Source organism: Eptatretus burgeri, chromosome 2 (assembly GCF_056783735.1).
Source record: "Eptatretus burgeri isolate ZD-2024b chromosome 2, Ebu_testis_v1, whole genome shotgun sequence".
Taxonomy (NCBI): domain Eukaryota; kingdom Metazoa; phylum Chordata; class Myxini; order Myxiniformes; family Myxinidae; genus Eptatretus; species Eptatretus burgeri.
The window spans coordinates 25837263-25861442 of NC_140962.1; the positions used below are offsets into that span (position 1 = coordinate 25837263).

A 24180-nucleotide genomic window follows, 5' to 3' on the forward strand; every position below is an offset into this window, starting at 1 on the left:
TTTTTGGGGGGGAGGGGTAAAAAAATTTGGGGGGGGGTTGGAAATCACTTAAAACATGTAGAAATGCAAAAAAAAAATTTTCTTTAACAATTTTTTTTTGGGGGGGGGGGGAGGACCAAGTCCAAAATTTAATGGAATGAACCTTGGACCATACCTAACCCCCCCCCACCAAGTTTCGGCGAAATCCGTCGAGGAGTTTTTCCGTAATAATGTTCACAAACAAACAGAAAGGGGTGAAAACAGTAACCTCCATCCATCTTCGAAGATGGCGGAGGTTAAAAAGAAAATGCAAATTTTTTTTGTTTTGTTGTAGTTTTTGTATTCCGCCCCCCCCCCCAGGGGAGGGGGCATGGGCTTGGTTAAAAACGCACAACATCAATAACACAACCCCCTTGATGAAGCCCCCAACAACAGCACTCCATACACATGCACACAACCACCCATCAACAATGCTCAAACTACCTAAAAGTCCAATCAACATCAACATACCCCTCTATCTCCATAACTTACAGGTACCTATCTAATTCCAATTTAAACTTATGTACTTTTTTCTGCTGCCACGACCTTTCCAGGGAGGCCATTCCATGCATTAACTACTGTCTGGGTAAAGATCCCCTGCCTTGCGACCGTCTAAGCTCTCCTCTTCTTTACTCTCAGACGATGGCCCCGGTCCCATCACTGTCTACTCCATTGAATAATTCATCTGCGCTTATTATATTGTTAAGGATTCAGCGGTGGCAGGATTCGGACGAGTGCGTCAATCACTGTCCGTAACCAGTTTGGGTTTTCGCACCCTACTCTCGACAGCCAAATGTTACAGATTCGGCGCCACCCTAACCACCGCCGTCTCCAGGGTTATAATGCCGGCTAGTGCAGCACAGACCTCGGGTCACGCGTCTCGAATCGCAATACCAACGTACCCCTGGACCTTACCAGTTGGGGAAATAGACCCCGGTTACAGACTGGTTACAGGTCAGAGACCGAGCGAATTCTGCCAGTCTGTAACCATTTTGGTTTTTATATCCAAATCGAGCAGATCGTTCCTTGGCATGGCACAAATTAATTCAAAGTGGCAACTTCATACGAATCAGCCAGATTTATTGGGGACACATCGGGGAAACACAAGCAAAGCATTCACGACAATGTTATAATTGATCTATAACCCGTTCTTAACTAGGGAGCTACGGATTACGGGTTTCGAAGGGGACCCTAACGAGATAAACCTTAAACGACATGCAGACAAGACACGGACAGCATGCAGACAAGACACAGAGTACTTGGTGATGTTTCATGGACGAGAGGAAAGTGTCAAAAGCACGAATGTGGCTCGTGACAAGCCGATGTCCACGGATTCAAGCCCCAAGCTCGAGCACGCCACGTGGCAAAATGGCGCTCGTCCATGTGTTGCAGCCCTCACGCACGCAGCCTCTGCACGTTCAGATCCCGCGAGGTCGACTGCACCAGAGCGAAAGATCGATGGTGGGTTTCAGCGGATTTCTCCCAAGGTCCAGTATACAAGTCCAGGCCTGGCCTGTTCACCAGACAAGGCCAAATCGAGGTGTTGGGCTCCGCAGGCTGGGTCCATGGGATTCCAATACGTCGTCGAGCCGTGAGGTGAGTAGGGACAGTCAGAGGCTCCGTCACTGGACTCCGGATGAACCTGTCGATGTGCTCCTCATGAAAGCCGATCGCGCCCCACCTCGGCGCTCAGTTTCACCACTGCCAATCACAGACTCGGCGCGCTCAGGTTCAGTTTCTCTCCCAGCAGATTCACCCTGCCTTTCCTTTGCTCGCTCACGTCAAAGCCCACTGGCTCCTCCCTTCAGTTTCATTTCCTTCTCGAGGCCACTCCCCCTCTGAGCGCTGGGCGGGACCTATTGTCCAGAGAGAGGAAGGAAGAAGAACTCTCGGTCCACCACCAATGTACAAACAATGAACAGCCTCTTCACCTCCCGACACACATGTAGCATCCATTTACCGAACAACCTGGCTAAACATGCATTTAATGGGGGATCTGGGCTCATCCTATATTTAATAACACACTAAGGGCCATTTCCACAACACTGTTGTGGAACTCTGGAAACTCAATTGTCCACTCGAGGCAAAGTACATCAAACAGAGAATCTTCAATACGTAATTACGGAACGAAGGATCATTGATGAAAGTCATGCAATGGTCTCCGCTAATCGGAGCTTATAGGAATTCAACTGTATATGGAACCCAAGAAAGGTGGGGAAAGTTTCTAGGGGGCCGAGGAGAGGACCAGAGTGCACAGCGTGCAGGACGGTATGCGTGAACCGTCTCACAAGTAAACAGGAATGGAAGGGAGTCGGGTCATAATGACCCACATCTGACCTCAGCTAAGCTGGCTAGAGTGATGTGAAGGATTTATTGGGACAGGGGACAAAATCCAAAGAGCGCCCCGGTCAGAAATAACAAACTGCACAAGCAGACAAGAGTAAGGTGGACAAGGGTCTCGAATTGCAGTCCAACCATGAGCAGGGCAAGTCTGGACAGATAATGTATCAAGCTACAAGGAACATAAAGAGCATGACATAATTCCTTTACAAAGATACGTCAGTACAGATGAGGCGGAGGAGGAGGAGACTGGGACCACACACTGTGCAGAGTGTTGGTGCTGCTTAAGCAGTCTCCCCCAGGCTGTTGGGCACAATCCTGGATGGGTCGCCACTCCGACACAGGATACCAGCAAACTGGCACTCATTTTCCGACCTTGGAAGGATGACAGGCCGAGTCAACAGCTGATCGGTATTTGAACTCAGGACCCTAGGATCCAAAGCCCACCACCTGAACCATTAAGCCAACACCAGGCAGTACAGATGGCAAATACATCAATTAGAAATCTAAGAACAGAGAGGGAGGGAATATTTGGGGGTTGCATTCCCAAGACATTCAGCAAAGCAGCGAGCGAATCATGTCCATGGAGGAAATGGCTGTAGGCCTAAAGGCCCAGTCACACCTTAACGTTTTAGCCAGCTTATGCCGATTTTTGGAAAATGTGTAAAACGCTGGTACACGTCGAATACATTATGGGTACGTTTTGTATATGTTAAGACCACGCTGAAAAATACTGCCATAAGTGGTAGTACGCTGGCTTTAAACGTTGAACTTTTGGGTTTTCCTCAAATTTTTTTCATGCTTGAAATTTTACGACGTATGCCGGCGTACGACTCGCACGTTCCGCTACACTGGCAATAAGTTGTAGGCACGTTATGCGATCGTTGACACACGTTGAAACACGTTACTTGTAAGTTACTCATAAGTCGAAACACGTCGAGGTAATGTTTAGCGTACCCGAAACTTATTTATAACCTATGAGTAACGTTTTGTAAGCACACTACACGAACGTTGTTCACACTTTGCAACACGTTACTTGAAAGTACTACTACTACTACCACCAACATCGACATCACTAAATTCTCTCGAACGACTACTACTAATAACATCGACATCATTAAATTCTCTCGAACTACTACTACTACTACCACCACCATCGACATCACTAAATTCTCTCGAACAACTACTACTACTACTACCAGCATCGACATCACGAAATTCTCTCGAACTACTACTAATACTAATACTACTAACATCGACATCACTAAATTCTCTCGTACTACTACTACTACCAACATCGACATCACTAAATTCTCTCGAACTACTACTAATACTAATACTACTAACATCGACATCACTAAATTCTCTCGAACTACTACTACTACTACCAACATCAACATCACTATATTCTCTCGAACTACTACTGCTACTACTAATACTACTAACATTGACATCACTAAATTCACTCGAACTACTACTAACATCGACATCACTAAATTCTCTCGTACTACTACTACTACTACTGCTACTGCCACTGACATTGACTCAACATGGAGTCTGGAACACTGACGGGTTCCTCTTGTGAAGCCCATTTGTATATACCAATTCCCCTAAACGCTGCCAATACACCATTATACGGTAGCTGCAAGTTAGAAACACATTCAGTAAGTTCTGTGGTCGTCCGGAATATGTCAATCAAATTCGTCTACATACGCCAATGTGCGTTTTGAGATACGTTACACAAAGGTTCAAAGCACGCTACGCGTAGGTTAAAAATTAAGTTTCGGGCCTGCTAAACATTACCTCGACGTGTTTCGACTTATGAGTAACTTACAAGTAGCGTGTGGCCGACGTGTGTAAACGATTGCGGAGCGTGCCGAGAACTTATGCCAGCGTATGCGGAACTTGTGAGCCATACGTCGAGTCCGTCGTAAAATTTTCAGCATGCTTGAAATTTCACGACGTACTAGACGTACCACGTAATATGCCAGCGTACTTCATTGTTTTTCATCGTGCTCCTAACGTATACACAACTTACCCATACCGTATTCGACGTGTCCCAGCGTTTTAAACACATTTTTCATAGGTCGGCATACGCTGGCTAAATCGTCAAGGTGTGACTGCGATGTTGACACTTCCAATTTTCAGGCGGTTATGATTTAAATCGGCGAGCGGCAGGTTTTTAACAGAGAACGCCACGAGTTCGTCGGCGATACGTGCAGCGCGCTATGACTAAGTTAAACTATCGTTGGGCATAGGTTGTGAACGCCGACAACAGGCTAAGCATTCGTTGGTATAAGTTATCTTTAACACAACGAAACGTTCTGTGCCCGTTACTAATACGTTATACATTCGACCAACACGTTATGAATACGACCAAAACTTTAAAAAAAAAAAAAACCTCAAAACTTCAGCGTACGCCGACGTTTTACGTGCATTTATATACGTTGCCATTCCTGGCTAAAACGTCAAGGTGTGACTGGGCCTTTAGCTCCAGTACAAAATAAGACCTTATTGAAAGAGAGACACAGATTACAAGTTCTAATAAAATGAGTTGCATCAAGATGAATCAATTCAATTGATATTTAGTAATTAGAAAAATACATGCAGTGATTAACTGAGACTACAATTCTTATTAATGCCCACATTCAAGCAGATTAATTATAAAAACGACTAAAAAATAGGAAGTCCACTTCAACATACATCTCTACCTTTCATTACCTTAAACATCTCCATCATATCTCCTCGTAACTGCCTCCTTTCTAGTGAATGAAGCCCTGTCTCCTTCAGCAGCTTCTCATAGCTGAGTCAAGCTCGGCCCAGAATAAATTGAGTCGCCCTGCGCTGAACCCTCTCTATGGCATCCATGTCCTTCCTGGGTTGTTGTGACCAAAACTGCACACAATATTCTAGATGTGACCCTCACTAAATTCCTGTACAATGTTAACACCACCTCTTTTGATTTATAATTGATCCCCCTCTGAATATAACCTAACACCCTATTTGCTCTACCTGCAGTATAGCTGCATGGAATTGTGCTTCCTGCTTACCTCCCGTATCCATTACCACCCCCAGATCCTTCTCCTGTGTAACACGCTCCAAAATTACCCCTTACATCCTGTAATCTCTATTTTCATTGTTCTTTCCCATCCCCAACACCTTACATTTGCTCAGGTTAAATTCCATCTGCCAATCTTTTGCCCAATCTGTACAAGTATCAATACTTTCCTGTATATGATCACCACCCACTCTGTTATCCACCTTACCTCCAAGCTTTGTCTTCTTCTTCTTCTTCTTTCGGCTGCTCCCATTCGGGGTCGCCACAGCGGAATCATCCGTATGATCCGCATAGTGATTTGGCACATGTTTTACGCCGGATGCCCTTCCTGACGAAACCCTGGTCGCCTCTTACGACACAGGGATATGGTACACCTATTTTAACCGGGGTATACACCGGCCCAGTATACTGGTACTCATTTCGCCGACCTCGGAAGGATGACAGGCTGAGTCAACCCCCTGGTGTATTAATGCAGTGGCCCAACGGGGCTTGAACTCAGGACCTTTTGGATCCCAAGCCGCTGCCCTAACCACTGCGCCAACACCAGGCTACCTCCAAGCTTTGTGTCATCTGCAAATTTGGAAAGCTTACTCTTTACCCCATTATCCAAATCATTGATGTCAATAATGAATAGCAATGGTCTGAGTACTGATCCCTGAGGTACCCCATGACTTACATTCTCCCACTCACAGCCACTCTTTGCTTCCTACCTCAAAACCAGTTTGCAATTGATTTAGCGACCTGACCAGCCACTCCACAAGCCCTCACTTTGGCTAACAACCTCCGATGTGGTACCTTATCAAAATGCCTTAAGTCTAGATACATGATGCCCAATGCCTTTCCATCGTCCACCCAATCAGACACTGCTTCATAGAACTCTAAAAGATTTGTCAAACAGGAACTACCTTTGGTAAACCCATGATGACTACCTTTAATTAGTTTGTTTAAATGGTTCCTCATCTGGTCCTTAATTAATATCTCAACACGTTCCCCACAACTGAAGTCAAACTAACAGGTCTCGAGTTTCCCAATTCTTCTCTGGATCCTTTCTTAAATAATGATGTTACATTTGCTACTCTCCAATCCTCCGGTACCTGTCCTGACTCCAGTGAGCTATTGAAAATATCCGTTAACATCTCGCTTACCTGTTCAGCCACCTCCATCAATACTCTCGGTAGCGTATTATCTGGACCCGGAGCTTTATCTACTCTTAGATTTCCGAGCTGTTCCTTTACTTCCTCCACTCCAACCTGGATCTTCTGTAAAAGCCCTTCCCCACCTCCTCGATAGATACTCTCAGCTCTTGGCAATTCTCCTGACTGTTCTTGTGTTAAAGTTGAATAAAAATACCTGTTTAATAAGTTTGCCATCTCACCTTCATCACTAACCACTCTCCTGGTTTTTAGATCCTCATGGAGGATCTCCAAGTCTTACTCACGTTGTTGTTCTTGTGGACTTTTTTGTTTCACAGCCTACAGTTTTCATCGGATCTTTGTGAAACCTGCCATGTATATGCAGAAACCCCACGCGCAGGCAGTAACCATCTCCGATTTTGGAAATTATTCCTAGAAAAAAAAGTTGACGTCATAATATCGCCTCCAATGGAAATCGCCTGTACCATTATCTCCAAAACTAGGCAAGCTGTTTGAATTTTGTTTGCGGGAATCAAGCTGGGCATTAGCACAGATAATTTATCGTGAACCTGATACATCACAATGATGTCATATTCGTTTTTATGACATAATCATTAAGAGGATGAGGATCTTAGCTCATTCGAGCTTGTTCTTTCAAAAATCAAAAAGGGGGAAAAAAAAACATCTTTCAGTTATAAATCTTTCTGAAGGGGATCATTTCCAAGTCTAGGTCAGCATTGTCACATTTCACCACATTTGCTAGTTTGGCTGCAGTTTCACTGTTATCATTGTCTGTGAAAGTGTTCTGAAGGTAAATGGCTTTGGGTTCCAAATGTGTCAAATAGTCTTTCAAAGTCTTCTTCAATTTTTTTCAATGTGTTAGCCATAAATTTCCTTGTCGAAAGACGCATGTTCTTCCTGAGTCTTCTCTCGGCCTGAAAAGTGAGTGAAAACTCCCTTCGTGATTCGAGCTCCCCATAATCTCAGCTTGCCTTGGAATGCATTCACTGAACTGATTTGTGTGACATATTTGTCCTTGCCTTGAATTAAGGGTAACAGTGTTCAGTTTGGAAGTCAAGTCAGTCAAAAACACCAAGTCAGTGAACCATTGTTGAGAGCTGAGGTCTTGGTGGTGTCGATTTCTCTTCCAGAAATTATTTTATTTGCAGGAGTTCCTGGAAATGCTCCAAAAAACTTTTCCCTTACCGAGTCATCTCCCTCCTAAAGCAAGGTCCCCGTATTGGGCATAAAGTTCAGATAGGAGTGCTTGAAAAGCCCATGTTGTATCACTTTGCCTCGGATCGAGTTGACAATCTTCGCAATCACACTCACGACATGCTGAAAATTAATCACTTTTGCACACAAAGCCTGCAGATGGATGATGCAGTGGTAGTTGGGGAAAATCAGAGAAGTCAGAGTTGGTTTTGCACAAGCAATAAAGCCATTCTTCTGAGCATTGCGGGTGCACCATCAGTTGTAATTGGCATTGTGTTTTTTGCAGATTGGTACCGATCTCTTGCAAATGATGTTTACAAGCCCGATAAATACCTTCACCACGTGTATTGCTAGTCAGCGGTATAACTGCCATCATATCTTCTTTCATGTGACAATCCTCAAGAACAGCCCAGCCAAAAATGTACAACTGAGCCGTATCACACACTTATACACTGAAAAATTCACAACGAATCATCTGCTTTAGCATGCAGGTGACTTTTTTTTTTCTGTTCTCCCCTTAACCGAGCAGCCAGATCGCTGAACATCTTTAATGGCAGACAATTTCTGACTGTTTTTTTTTTGAAGTCTTGAAATATTGATTCGGATGCTGCGAGCATAGCTTCCTGATTTACCTCATCCTCTTCAACGAGCTTCTTGTTCTTTGCAAGTACATGAACGATCGTAACTGCTTTGGAATTACTGACATTTCTTTAAAAAAAAAAAAAAAAGGTTGTTGGGAGATCAGGCCCGATTTCAATTCTCGACATTTTACCTTCCTCGGGTTACTTTTTTTTGGTGGGGGGGGGGGGTACTCAGTTGAAATACTCTTGTGGTTTGTGCTGAAATGGCATTCGATGTTGCATGTTCATGATAAATTTCATTTCATTAATTTTTTCACAGGTATATCAATGAAAACATACAAATATCAGAAGTCCTGTCTCAAGTTCTGACAAATATATATATATATATATATATATACATATACATACATACACATATACATACATTCCTCGTTCTGGCTCATGTGATCTTGGCATTCATGGTCGGCGAACAACGGACGGAGCTTGGCAGAGTGAAACGGAGTCCACGGAGTGGAGTGCGGAATGAGCAGAAGAGCCAGGCGCCAGACCGAGCGCAGTATTACATCAGATACATCAGACGCACCTCCTGACTGTTATGGTGAACATCGCCGCGGATTATGTCTCACACGGAAAAACCGCATAATCCGCAAAGAACAACCGTCTGTCTATCAATCAGACAATGGTTCCCGCTCATGCAAACCATCCAAGCAGAAGGCACATGATGTGATCGGCGGATAAATTGAAGCATGTGGAGTGTGACGAGCACTCCCTCATTCTGCATTGGACATTGTCCTACACCTCCATTGGAGGACAAATGTGGTCATCATTGGTTAGATATTTATTGGTATGCCGTCCTGATGAGGGCAAATAAGCCTGAAATGTGGATAGGCAGCCCCGTTTGATGTTCAACTGAAGTTGACCATGTAATTAAGCTTTGTCTGTTTGACAGAGTCACCGGGCCGAAGCCTCTGGGTTGGAGATGATGCTTTGTTGTAGGACTCTGTCCAATGGAGATCAGGGGAGTGCTCATCACACTCTACATGTTTCGATATAAACACACACACACGAGGTCCGTCTAAAAAAAGTAACGGGACTGAGCCTGCTGTGTGCTCCACTTGCACAACTTGAATGAATGGGGTACGTCACAGTCTTTCGCAACATTCCAGCAATATATATATATATATATATATATGATTGGTGATGGTTGACTGCGCTCATTGTGTGATTTTTTTTTTAACAGGTCGTGCTTTACACGTTGTCTAGTCTGAGTCGTCACGTTGTGAGTCGTGAGCAGAGAGCCGATTTGAAGTTTCTTGCTAAGCTTGGCAAAACACCTTCCGCATCCTTCGCAATGCTGCAGCAAGTCTATGGGGAAGAAACGATGTCACGTACATGTGCATGTGCATTTGAATGTCACAAGAGGTTCAAAGAGGGACGGGAGGAGGTTGAAGACGATGCACAGTCTGGAAGACCTTCAACAGGCACAACAGCGGACAAGATGTTGTGAAGCAGATGTTGCGCGCAGATCGTCAACTCACGGTGCGGATGATTGCTGAGGAACTTTCCATCAACAAGGATACTGTCTGGAGCATCACTGAAAATCTCGAAATGCGCAAGGTGTGCGCAAAGATGGTCCCCAAGCTGTTGTCCGAGGACCAGAAACAGCAAAGAGTCACTGTCTGTCAAGACATTATCGAGCGCCTCGAGGACGATCCAAACCTGCTCAGGAGAGTCATGACTGGCGATGAATCGTGGATATTTGAATACGATCCCGAGACCAAATGGCAGAGTCGTCAGTAGAAAAGTCCGGCCTTACCAAGACCAAAGAAAAGCAAGGATGTCGAAGTTGAAGGTCAAGATGATGCTCATCGAGTTTTTTGACATCAAGGGCATCGTCCACTTAGAGTTTCTACCACAGGGTCAAACAGTGAATCAATACATGTACAAGGAGTTCCTCCGGCTCCTCATGAGATCAGTCCGGGACAAGAGGAGTGATCTGTGGGAGAACAATGCCTGGGTGCTCCACCATGACAATGCCCCTGCTCACAGTGCCTTGAGCATCCAACAGTTTCTGGTGGAGAGGAAGGTGCCAACTCTGGTGCAACCCCCATATTCACCAGACTTGGCCCCTTGTAATTTTTTCCTATTCCCCAAGCTCAAGGGGGTGATCAAGGGGACCCGATTTCTTGATGTGGAGGCCATCAAAAGGGCCGTGATGACGGAGTTCCGGAGGATTCCAGAAGAAGTCTTCCGGGGGTGCATCAAAGTGTGGAAGAAGAGGATGGACAAGTGTGTGAGACTGGAGGGAATCTATTTTGAAGGGGACAAGCTGTGATTTCAATATATTTTTTTGGAATAAAATTTCTGTGAAGTCAGTCCCATTACTTTTTAGACAGACCATATATATATATATATATATATATATATATATATACATATATATATATATATATATATATACATATATATATACATATATATACATATATATATATATATATATATATATATATATATATATATATATATATATATATATATATATATATATATATATATATATATATATATATATATATATATATATATATATATATATCGGGCATAGTGGCGTGCGCCTGTAATCCAGCTACTCGGAGGCTTGGGTTGGAGGATCGCTTGATGATGGGAGCTCTGCACTGGGCTGTGCTACTAGAGGGTGGAGGGCAGCCCGGAATCATGGTGAAACCCAATCCTTATCCCTGTGGCGTAAGAGGTGACCAGGGTTGCGTCAGGAAGGGCATCTGGCGTAAAACCTATGCCAAATCAGTATGCGGATCATAACGGATGATCTGCTGTGGCGACCCCTAATGGGAACAGCCGGAAGATGAACAACATGTGTGTGTGTGTGTGTGTGTGTGTGTGTGTGTGTGTGTGTGTGTGTGTATATATATATATATATATATATATATATATATATATATATATATATATATATATATATATATATATATATATATATATATATATATATATATATATATATATATATATATATATATATATATATATATATATATATATATATATATATATAGTGTTTCAAAAGGATACAACTTGACTTCCTGCTATTTTTGTTTTTTGACCTATGCTGCTTTCCTTTTCAGGGTTTGGTGGTGTGGTCATGGTATTTATTCCCTGAGATTTCTTGCTCTGTTGCTCAATTATGCCATTGACAGTGAAGCAAAAGACAAAAGTGGTGGCTCTGTGGTCTAAGACTAAATCAAATGCAGACACCTGCCGGAGGTTCTATCAGGAATACAACCTCAGAACATGTTAAGGACCCACAAATTGTGCCAGTCAACGTATTGTGAAACATTGAGCACAAGGGTACAATGTGCAACCAGAGCAAGGTCAACAGTGGCAGGCCAGCATCAGTAACCCAGAGCCAAGCCAACATTGATGCTGTGTGGGATTCTGCAGTGGACAGTCCCAAGAAGTCCCACCACCGGCACTCCCGGAAGTTAGGCATCAAACCAACATCAGTCTGACATATCCTCACAAAGGAACTGAAGCTTTTCCCATACATCATCTTTATTAGGCATAAACTGAGTGTAGATGATATGAGGAGGAGGCTTGATATGTGCAATTAGCTTCGTGACGGGATGGAGCGGTACCCAAACTGGATCAACCTAATCTGGTTCAGTGATGAAGCCCATTTCCACTTGAACAATGCCAACAACAACCACAAAAACATTTTCTGGGTGTCAGAACCACCTGAGGAGATCAATGAAAGGGCCTATGGTCACATGCTTCTGCACCTTCAATGCCAGTTGGGGAATGCTCGGGCCTTACTGGCTTGAGAATGACAACAGCAGGATGGTGACGATCAACGGTGAGAGCTACCGGGCCGTGCACCAGAAGTTCCACAATAATCGAGTCCAAAAGGTCACCCCAAACCAGCTCAGCATGACCTGGTTTATGCAGGATGGTGCACCCCCGCATACAGCTGGTGAAACCATCACTTTCCTGCGGAAGCTCTTCAGAAACCGCCTCGTTGCCCTGGGGTACCGCTCATGACTGGGCACACCATAGCCCAGACTTGAAGCCTCTGGACTACTGGTTCTGGGGGACTGCCAAGGGCTCTGTCTATATCAACCACCCTGCCACACTGGATGATCTAAAGCAGGTGGTCAGTCTACCTCCAGGCAGTGCCACATGAGACCTACGGGAAAGTTGAACAGAACTTTGGAGTCAGGATCAATGCCTGTCTGGACTGTGGAGGGGCACACATTTTCTGTAATAAATCACCTGCCTATTGTACACATACATTTCCTTTCCCTTTTAATAAGTTGCTTGTATTATTAATCTACCCAGTTTGTAGCATATTTTCCTCCATTGGTCAAGCATAGTCCATACATAGCACGAGCCGGGAAGTTCTAACCCACATGATTTGCTCTTGTTCGCCAGTGCACACTCACTGTATCACTCGGCAGTAATCCAGGTGTGCGCTGAGGACACAAAACTCGCTTGGTGCAGTCATCCACAGGTAAGGTAACACGCAAAGTAGTGAAAACCCTACCAGGATTGGTGGTACCAACCACCAAATTTCATCTGATTGGTGGTACCAGGAATGGTTGATTTGCAACGCGCCGAGCCACAGAATTATCTGCGGCTGGTGGCCCCAGGACCGAGTATTCAGGAGGAACTCCAGTGCTTCCCCTCGTGGCAAACCTGGAACCCCGGCCGTACAACATAAAATCACCCATTGCGACTCTTTCCAAATATACAGCAATTTCAACAGTCACCATACCAATTGGCTGTTAGTTGGCACTTCTTCAACCAGGACTTTGTTCTGGTTGAAGAGGAATAAACTCCAAACTCAACTTCAGTGCAGCAAAAGGCTTATGCAACTCCATAGGCCTCACCCAATCTGTGAACTTTCTGAACTAGATTGCCATCAATGGCAAATACATACTCCTGAACTTTGTCATGACCAACTTTCCTTCAAATGTCTTCTGTTTCTCCGCTGCTGAAATCGGTTCATCCGACCATGTGCTGACGAATCAACAAATATCTGGCTGTTAGAAAGGCTCCTCGGTGCCACAACATTTGGTGGTTCACTCAGGCAGACTGGCAGGGACTGTAAGCTGCCTTCTTACTTCATAATTGGTCTTCTATCTTTACCACCCCCAATATTGATGCTGCCTGGGAATTCTACCACAAAGCCTGCTCAAGCTCACGTACAGATATATCCCATCTAGTCTGCAGCTATTATACCAATCATGTCACCCCTGCAAAAAGAAATCCTGTGGTGAGATAGTTGCCTTCAATAAACTTTCCTTCTCTTCATGGAAGGTAAACCTGACGAGGAAATCTTCGGTCGTTATAGAAAAAAAAAAAAAAACCCAGCAACAAGTAAGTGTACACTCTCAGGAGAGTCAGTAAATATCTAGCATACCTTTGGGCTGAATTCTCAAACCTGTCTCCTTCCAAGATCTGGTGGCACCTTGTTATGTGTCCCTGGTGTATGCTCCCCATCCATCCCTTTTTCACTTCAAATAGTACCACAGTGGACTGTGCTCATGAAAAGGCCAAATGTGCCAATTCCTTGTTTGCTTCCAAATATCACATATCTAACCCATATAAATCCAAATCCAACCCTGTACCAACCACACCAACTTACACCCAAATGTTTCTAGACACTGTCTTTCTCACCCCAAAAAATCTGCTCTGTCACTCTTGCATCTCCTCTTTTAAATATATCAAAATATGCCATAGGTCACCTTGCAACTTGGAAGTCAGCCAACATCACTGCATTACGCAAGGGTACAATTCTTTTTTTACATTTAAAATGTGTGATTGGAATCCTCTCCTCTCCAGGTTGAGGTGCTCCAAAACTGTGTCTTTGGCCCAGTTGTTTCTTACCTTCCTCACCGATCTTTGAATCTCTGGTAAACCCTATTCGTCTTTTGATGACGACTCCACCCTAACAGCAGCCAATTTCCTCTCTTTAGATCTTGACAATCAGGAATGGGTCCAACACTCCAAATAATACCCATCAACCTTGACAAATCTCACATTCAATAAGTCTCTCTGACAGTACCACTTGGTGAACCCTCCCATTTATTTCATAAACAACTCTCTGAATAAATTCAGTCTCACAAACTTCTGGGTCTCACCAATCAGAAATCTCTTGCCCAAACCACGTATCCAAGTTCACCTCCCCAAAGCCAGCTGCAGACTGGCATTCTCCATCGTAGCAAGTTTTCCCTTGGCAAATCAGAACTAACAAGAAGTAGATACACATTCAAAGTACACTGCCCCCATTCCAAAGAAATAAACAACAAATCCTCCAGCGCGTGACATTGCCGGGGCACCTTCGGCACCCGGCGATGCCGCCGTACAGCACATGGAGATGGAATTGGGAGGGAGCAGTGTACAATAAATCGATTGATTGCATAATTAAAATAAATAAATAATCATAAAATAATGAATTTCTTATGAGGCTAATAGCATACCAAAACCACCACCGTTTCATCTGAATCTCCAACTTTTTGAAAATTAATTCATCGAAAAATGAATAATTAATCGATTAATCAATAAATTACAAAAAAAAATGAAAGATACCCTTTATAGCCAAATCACTTGGTTACTGTCACGTTCAAATAGCAGCTTCCAAGCTCAAAACACACCTGAGATATCACCAGGACAGACAAACAAACAAGGCAAGCCGGTAGGCGGACATGGGTAGTCGACTGCCCAATAGAACCTGATGCGGTGGGCCCGTTCGATTGGGAATGACCTGAGGATTAAGCACAAGAAAATTCATGATTCTAGTTAAGGGTTAATGCTGCAGATTGTTTTTTCGTTAAAATACCTCCACTTTTAGAGGTTTTTCAGGCGTTGCGAGGCAACGGAGGGGACCATAGCAACGGTTCTTTCTCACACATAACTAGGATAGACCATGAACCTACCATACCAGTTTCATGTATATCTGACTCATAGTCTGAGATACAACGAACTTCGTTTTTTAATTGTTTTCGACCAGGGTTCATTCAAAATCTATCTTCTCCATCAGTTTTCATAGGATCCGACTGGAAATTTTTGACAATATGGCTGAATGTACTGCCCACAGTCGCTCGTGGCCCGATTTTTGAAAAAATAAATTTTTATGATTTTTAAAAAATTTCAAAGTCCCGTTGCTAGGCAACGGTGGTGTCCATAGCAACGGTTCTCATTTGCACACAACTCGGTCATGGTATGAACCTACCAACCAAGTTTCATCGAAATCGCCATTGTATTAACTGAAATCGCCGTTTTAAATACTGATAATAACTGTAGAACAAATCTCAAAAAAAAAATTGAATTTTTTTTTCGACAACATAGACTACCCAACAAGCCGGTAGATGGACATGGGTAGTCGCCTACCCAATAGAACCTGATGCGATGGGCCCGTTTGATAGGGAATGACCTGAGGATTAAGCACAAGAAAATTCATGATTCCAGCTTCAAGGGTTAATGCTGCAGATTGTTTTTTCACAAAAATACCCCCACATTTAGAGGTTTTTCGGCCGTTGCTAGGCAACGGAGGGGTCCCGAGCAACGGTTCTTTCTCACACATAACTAGAACATACCATGAACCCACCATACCAGTTTCATGTATATCTGACTCATAGTCCGAGATATAACGAACTTCGTTTTTTTATTGTTTTCGACCAGGGTTCATTCAAAGTCTATCTTCTCCGACAGTTTTCATAGGATCCGGCTGGAAATTTTTGACAATATGGCTGAATGTACTGCCCACAGTCGCTTGTGGCCCGATTTTTGAAAAAATAAATTTTTTATGATTTTTCAAAGTCCCGTTGCTAGGAAACGGTGGTGTCCACAGCAACAGTTCTCATTTACACACAACTAGGTCATGGTATGAACCCACCAACCAAGTTTCATCGAAATCATTGTATTAACTGAAGTCACCATTTAAAATACTGTTAATAAGGGTAGAACAAATCTCAAAAAAAACATTTTTGGAATTTTTTTTTTTTTTTTTCGACAAGATCGACTACCCAAAAATGGAGTGAAAACCGAGTACTCCATTCGTTTGGCACCAGACGATGGCATCATGCATCACCTGGATATGGAATTCGGAAGGAGCAGTGTTCAAAAACAATAAAAAGACATCGTGCAGAGCACCATACTTGCAAAATCCACCCCCCTCTCCCAAGATTGCCATGGATACATCAAATTTCCCATTTGACACCTCCGCACTGTGTTGTCAATTGGGCCAAGGCGCACAGACAAATTTGCAGATCATAGAGGACAAAAGACAGTTACAAACCGGGACCGGGAATACAAATGCGAGGGATTGCTCGCTCGGGTCAGTCATGGGTCCTCAAGCATCATCACTTCACCTCGCTCGCTTTGTCTGGGATTGATGACTCTGCGCTAATTGCTGTGCTGGTTGTGCCATGCCATGCTGTTTTTGACTGGCCTGGCGCAGATGTGCTTGGGGTGCTGATTGTCATCTCAGAGCACTGGGCGGGGGGGGGGGTGTGATGGTATAAAGCTCATGCCCATTTGTGGTCGGTACCCGACGACTGAGAATCTAATAAAGAGTGAGGGGCCTAGAGGTATCATTCACCAATCATTAGGGGTGGTGGGGGAGGGGGGGGACAATGCCCGTCATGAGCAGCGGGCTCACTATACTAATGCAATCTCCAAGAGGGATGCACCAGGCCGAGGGGAGGGGGAGGTTTCCGTCTGTCAAGCGAATGTGGGCTCATATTTATTTTGTCAAGTGACAGTCAGTCAGTCAGTGTGAGTGTGTTTCTCCTCCATAACTCCAAAACCATGAAACCTAGCAGCCTGAAACTTTGCTTGCATACTCAGGAAACTCCAAGGAAGTGCAAGAGTGAAAATTGGGTGTTTGGGTTAATTAAAACACCCCTTTTGAAGATAATTAACGGCCTCATTTAATATCCTTTATCAGGCGCATCCTCGGCCACCTCACTCTTTGGGGTCTTGAGGTGCATCCTGGGAAACCTCGCTGGAGTCTGAAGCTGCCATGTTTTTTGTCCTGCTCAATCATGCTTTGACTTGGAACAGGCTGCAACAATTTCTTAACGACAGTTGTTTTTTTTCCCCCCACTTTCCTCATTCATATTATCGAATGCCTGTTCATCATAGCTACGAATCGCTGTATACATAGCTTTTGTAAGTACTATAGTTTTAAAATTAGGAGGTTGGAGCGATTTCATGCATTATGTGATACGATTTTCCACAATCTACTCTTACGGACTAATAAAAGTACACCATCAGAAAACAAAATAAATTTTGATGACCGGATATCGTCCGACTAAAGTGTCAAGATCTGGAGTGAAATCTGATAATTTAAAGAAATAATGAGTCATAAAACGAAACCGATACACTTATTTACTTTAAGAAAGTAAGGCTATGGTCTCCCCCCCCCACCCCCTCCCCTTCTCCATATATACACAAGAAAATGTGTAATTTCCAAAGCATTAAACTTATCTTTTTCTCCTGTTTGGAGAATTAAATTGAATGAACAAAAAGTTTAGGAATGTGGCAAAATTGTCCAGCTTCATTGAGCTCTACGATTTAATGCTTTCACTGCTTGACATCACGCCCTATCTCCCAGAGGGACTGCTTTTCCATCGTGTCTGCAAGATCTGTGCCTATATTTTCGGAGGTTTTGCAAGGTGCTCCGCAAAGAATCAAAGCATATCTGGTAAAAACGGACTTTTAAAAATAAAATGTTATAACGTTTGTGCAGACCACAAACCGGAGGGGGGGGGCAGGTTCTCTGCTGCAGGGGACTGATGTGGTCTCAGCGACTCACCAGATTCGAACCTGGGGAACCGGGTCAGACCACATGACCATTATAATATGTTTAGCTAAATCACCTGCCTATTGTACACATACATTTCCTTTCCCTTTTAATAATAAGTTGCTTGTATTATTAATCTACCCAGTTTGTAGCATATTTTCCTCCATTGGTCAAGCATTGTCCATACATAGCACCTATTGTACACATGCATTCCTAAGCTCAAAAGACATTATTTAGCAAGAGTCCCCAGCAATATGGGCGCATGAGCATCCAGTTGGTGAGCACAGGATCACCTATCATGGCCAAGTGACCCAGTGACAGGCCAGCCACTTTCAAAATCCACTTTCCCAATTTCAGAACTCCATACTTTTCATTTTCTCAAAAAAAAAAACATTTCATCTGCATAAAATGTCCAAACACAGCAAAGATGGTGAAACAATGCCCAGAGATGGATGGCTTTGACTCACATAGCCGAGGTGAAGGGATGGTGCAGGGTGGTCGTTTGTCCTTGAACGTCTTGTTATGCTTGTGTTCCTCACATTTAGCTGCCGACAATGGCATGTCACCCCACGACCCACGCCCCAAATCTCGGCGAGTTTCCTCTAAAGCCACTGGAATTGGTGACCGTGGAATGAGGAACAGGAGAGACAAGATGCCTACAACAAGTGGTAGGCCTACGAGGACATATAATCTTGTGGAGTAACGTGGAATTGTCATTGTTCTGTGTAGAGGGAAGGAAAGCAATGGGAAATAATTAGGTTATTATGGGAATGGATGGATGGATGTCTGCGTGGATGTGTGCAAAATGTAACAACTGCACAATTCATAATGGATAACCATAGTGTATAACAGTTAACCTGAATGATTAGCTATGTAGTGTGATATTCTGGATAAAGAAGTTGGGTCACACAATCAATATCGGGTTATTCAGACTTTAAACATCAGGAAGATTGTTTATAGCGAGATTAACTCAGGAGTACAACATAGCAATGATGGCCCAAATGGCCTCATTTCCTAGTTTAACCTTCATCCTGAACTTTGGGATGTTTTTACACATCTAAACCTGGTAGTTAGATGAAATATTTCTGAAATTACTATTTTTACCTCCACCACCAAAGATGGAGGTTATGGTTTCACCCCCTCTCTGTTACTTGGCAAAAAATTTTTTGCCTCCGTTTGTTTGTTACTTTAGCGGGGAGGATATATGAAATCAGTGTGCACTTCTGGAAAGAAGCATGAAACTTTGCCCTGGGGGTTTTTGGGTGTGCCGATTTCAAAAATTGTGGGAACCACGATGTCACTCCAGCGGTTCCCACCAAAAATTAAGAAATTCAAAATGGCCGCCGCAAAACACATTTTTGCCCATTAAACGGCTCTAAGTAGCCCGATTGCCTTGATGTCTATACCTATGTTTTTGAGGTCAAGGAATCCAATAAAACACATGTGAAGACTCTTAACATATATCTTTATTGTAACAACAGCATTATTTCATTTCCGCACATGCCATAACCTCAAGAATCTCTTAAACCAAGCTGAAATACAAAGTTTAAGCTCCAGAATTGAATTCAGCAGCAGTTCCGACCGATTTTTTTTTTTTTAAGTGTTCATTTGTCCAATTTGTTAATTGCTTGGGTGTTTCCGGGAGCATGGGTTTAATCGATTATAATTGATAATTGATTGCCAAGCCAGGCGTTCCATTGGAGTGCTTAAGCCACTTGTCGAGTGCCCTACAATCAATGGCGGTGAAGTTCATGTCCCGATCGGGATGTAGAGTCGGCATTTGCTATACAAGCTAGAGGTATATACACAACACATACGGATGTGGTACATTATGGGTAGATTTGGATCTGTAGGGACTCTGCGGGTGTGTGGGCATCTGATAACCATTACGGTGCTGTGGAGGAAAAGTTTCATCCCGTATCTTATGGAGATTTTGTCAGGTTTTCCTTTGTCCTCATGACTGTTTATAAAACAAATGGTTATCGGGTGTGCTTTACAAAGGGTATACGTTTCTCTTTGTAAGTTTCAAAGCAAGATATATTTGAATACACCCGAGTTTCGAGCCGTATTAACGCATTTTATAAATTAGCAAGCCAAATTTTTTCCCACGAGTCACACGCAGCTCTTTATAAAAGGTTAATGTTTATGCACATCTCTGAAAAGTTTATATAAATGCAATGTTGTTTTTTTTTTTAATTGTTTATGGAAATTCCCCCAAAACAACGGTGAAAGCTACTCAAGGTTTTTGGGTTGTATACAGTATGCACTGGAGTCAGTAATCACACCAACTCATATATATATATATATATATATATATATATATATATATATATATATATATATATATATATATATATATATATATATATATATATATATATATATATATATATATATATATATATATATTGTTACGGCTGTGGAAATTCGCAATACACCATAAGGGTCCTCAGGTGAGATATATCGGTAAGTTCATGTGTAGTTAGCCCAAACCCGTTGTATAGAGGGAATATATATGTGATCCATTCGGGCTGCGATTCTTCAGTGAGCCGTTTTTCTTTTGGTGCAAGAACAACAACGAACATCGCCCAAATACAACATCTCAACGATCATGCCATTCACACCACCTTCCACAACTACGCTACCACCATTTTCGCCACTCAACGAGCACCGTGCGGTCACGATCTCCGCGGGACGGATGAAAGGAGCGGAGTGGCAACAGCAACAAGGGTGTGAAGGGGCATCTCCCGCCCAAAGATGTCCCGCTGGATTTTCCCTCCTGGTTTTCCCGCGCTTTGGCATGGAGGAGGTGCGATTTGAGCTAGAGGTCAAAGGTGAAAAAAGGTGGGGGGGCCTGATTTTGGGGGAATAATTCCCTGGCCCCGAGCCAAAACTGACTTTCCTCGTCCTCCGCACGGTGCGGGGAGGGGGGGAACGAGAGGGCACGCCCCTTTTTGGGAAGCTTCCAGAAGGGAGGTGGAGCCAGAAACGGGGCGGGGCGAAGGGCAGAGCCCGACCCTACAAAAGGCGTGGGCGTAAAGGTCGACGATAACGTCGTTCCCTTGTCCCTGAATGAGAATTGTCGAGAGTTGTTGGAGAGTCCCTGCTTATAGTTCGTTCGTTCGGAGGAAGAGGTTGAGGTTCTATTCGTTCATTCATGTCTGGTCGTGGTCGGGTGAAGGTCGTCGAATTGCCACGGGTCGGCGAACCTGGTCCCTGGTCGGAGGGTCGATCGGAGCTGGTGCAGTCCTGAGACCCCGCTAGTGGGACGGAGCACCTGCTATCCCCCCCCCCCCGAGATAGCGGCGAAAATCTGGCCCATTCCCCCAAAACCCCGTCCGAGCTGTCGGGCGGACGACATGTGCAGGCGCGAGGCACGAGTTCAGTGGACCTCACCGGAGGGACTCGGAGTTGCAGTCGCCAAGGGCTGGACGACGCGCTCAGGGAAGTCGCCACTTCCTTTTCTTTTGGGGTTTTGTGTAAATGTCTGTGGGTGGCGCCAGTCTTGAGAAGTAGAACTGTTTTAAGTGTTGCCATGTGAATTTCCTTATTCGGTTGTAGATCTGCGTTGGTTCTTTGCATAAACATATACGTGTATTGCTTTTGTTCCTTTGTTTTACTGTAATATATGTGCCTTCCGCATTAAATGTGCTTGTCCGATTGTTCCCCGTTTTGCTTCGTCTTTTCCTTTTATTGAATCTCCATCTTGCATCACGTAAGGGATTGGTCGTGGGTTTAAAACGCCCAGTAAATAATCTGAACCGTCAAGGTCGACGATAACTCCGCTCGGTTATCCCTGTAGCACGGAATGAGCCGCTTAAGCGGTTCGTGTCCGGAGTCGACCTGTGGCGTGGTAAAACTCCTCGGTACGCTATCCGCGCGTGTACTGAGGTAAATCGACCATTCAGCGTTCGGACCCTATTTCGTGCGGGTAGAATGCGGACTGAGTTGTGTTGAAGTTAAACACCCACCCGTGACTAGCTCCGGCATTGTTCCGAGAGGGTCACGACTGAATTGCACGTTCGGTGGGCGAAGCGGTCGCTCGCACGCCGGCGGGGCGCGAATTCACAACAATATATAAATATATGTACATGTGTGTGTGGGGGTTCATAAAGCACAACATTTTCTCTCTGCTAACCACTATCTCCCCATGTCCCTCTCTATGTCTCGGCAGTGATTATGTCCGGACATGTCCGGGCGGTATTTTTAGTATGACCGGTAGAAAATGGATTTCAGACATTATTTTGTTTCCATCTTCACCGTTATTATATGCAGAATCATTATCATGAGACAGTACGAATCGTAATTAAATGCTCCACCGCATGTCTGCCTTCCCTTTTTCTCACCTCATGCGACCTTCCCTTCCCCACCCCTCCTCGCTCTTTTCCCCTCCACCTACTCACTCTCACCCCTCTTTTTCTCCCTCCCTTTAATATCCCCATCAGCAAAGTGACAGGTGGTACTTGTTTGCAATATACATATACATACACACACACACACACACACACACACACACACACACACACACACACACACACACTGTATAACACCCCTTCCCGACACCTCACCACCCCCCAACCCCTGCTCTTCTGGTCAAAGAACAGGTACACAAGGTAATCCCTTTGCCATTTAAAAACTTACATGGGTTCTACAGCTGCAAATATTCACAAATCGCACATACATGACAATCCCAATGCTACATGCCCGAGATCAGCCACCAGACCAGTTTAATCCCTTATTGGTGAGTCATCAGCGACAGTGTATGCAAACGTGCACCAAGCCTCCAGAACATGGACCACGTGCAAGACCAATAGCAGTCATAAATATCAAGACCCAATTGCATCTCACCAATAATTGGAGGTAACACTCAATCAGCTTTTACATAATCAATGGTCCCCACGTGGCTCAGATCTTTCCATGATGACTGCTATTGGCAGTGCATGTGGTATGTTTGGGTGTCTCAGCGGTACTCGTTTTATCAGCAACAGTGTAGACACTCACAAAAAAAGTGATTAAACTGACCCGGCAGCCGATTTGGGGGTGGAGGGTGTGTAGGCAGGAGCATGTAGCATGTGCTATTTTTGAATGTCTACAGCTGTAGAAGAACCCAGGTATGGTTTGAAACAGCAAAGGGTTTACCTTGTGTAACTTTCTTTGTGTAGAAGAGCAAGAGAGTTAATTACAAAGATCCTAGCCACTTTAGACATAATTGATTATGTGAGAGCCAATTGGTGGTTTGCTGAAATTACAGGACACAGACACGGACATGGACTAGATCATGCTTGGAAACAAAGCAAAAGCTTAATAGTGCCCTGATGAGGTCACATGACAGACAGTTTTGAATCGAGTTTTAGAAGAGAAAGGTCAGTTTGGCCAGGGAATCTAGAGAGAGTGGCATGCTGTTTCACCTCAACCACTTGAAGATAGCCTTTACTCGGTCCTTTCGACCCCCTCCCCTCGTGGAAGTTGTATTTGAAGAGTCGTTCATTGTCCCTTGACAACAAAGTCATGTTCGCTGCAGGAAATGTGAAAAATCGCATATCTTCCAGTCATCTGGAGAGGGAAGCTGCCTTGTGGGGTATACATGCCTGAAATTTTCCAAGAGCACTTTTTCCCCAGGTGTGGGATATACCAGAGGGTGGGTTATCTGCACGAAAATATGGTAATCACATTTTGCTCGTCTAATAGCTTCCACATCCAATTGGTAGATGCGAAGAGTTTTTCCCTATACTGCAAGACGATTGGGCCTGAAAAGGGCCATTTACAACATTGTTGTGCATTGCATCAGCAGTGTGATGAGGGATATGTTGGCCAACATGTGGATTGAAGTGGATTATCATTTGGATGTGCTGCAGAACACAAGAAACTAGGGTCCAGCGATATACCGGAATAATTTTTCATATCAATATATACTGGTACACCGGGAAAAAAAAAATAATAATAATAAATAAATAAAACGGTAACCCCGATACATCACCAACAAATTGAAGAAAAGAGTTTACAATCCTT

The 24180-nt window shown here is 43.9% G+C and overlaps 1 protein-coding gene across 5 annotated transcripts in view; it reads right to left on the reverse strand.

Annotated features, from left to right (window-relative positions):
- Positions 1–24180, reverse strand: part of LOC147031645 (beta-1,4-galactosyltransferase 4-like) — a 42038-nt gene that overhangs the window by 12515 nt on the left and 5343 nt on the right. For all 5 annotated transcript variants that reach the window (XM_085866287.1, XM_085866270.1, XM_085866261.1 and 2 more), the window contains one exon: positions 18639–18892. In XM_085866287.1, coding sequence (XP_085722413.1) covers positions 18639–18892 — 254 coding nt within the window. The remainder of the gene's footprint in view (positions 1–18638; positions 18893–24180) is intronic.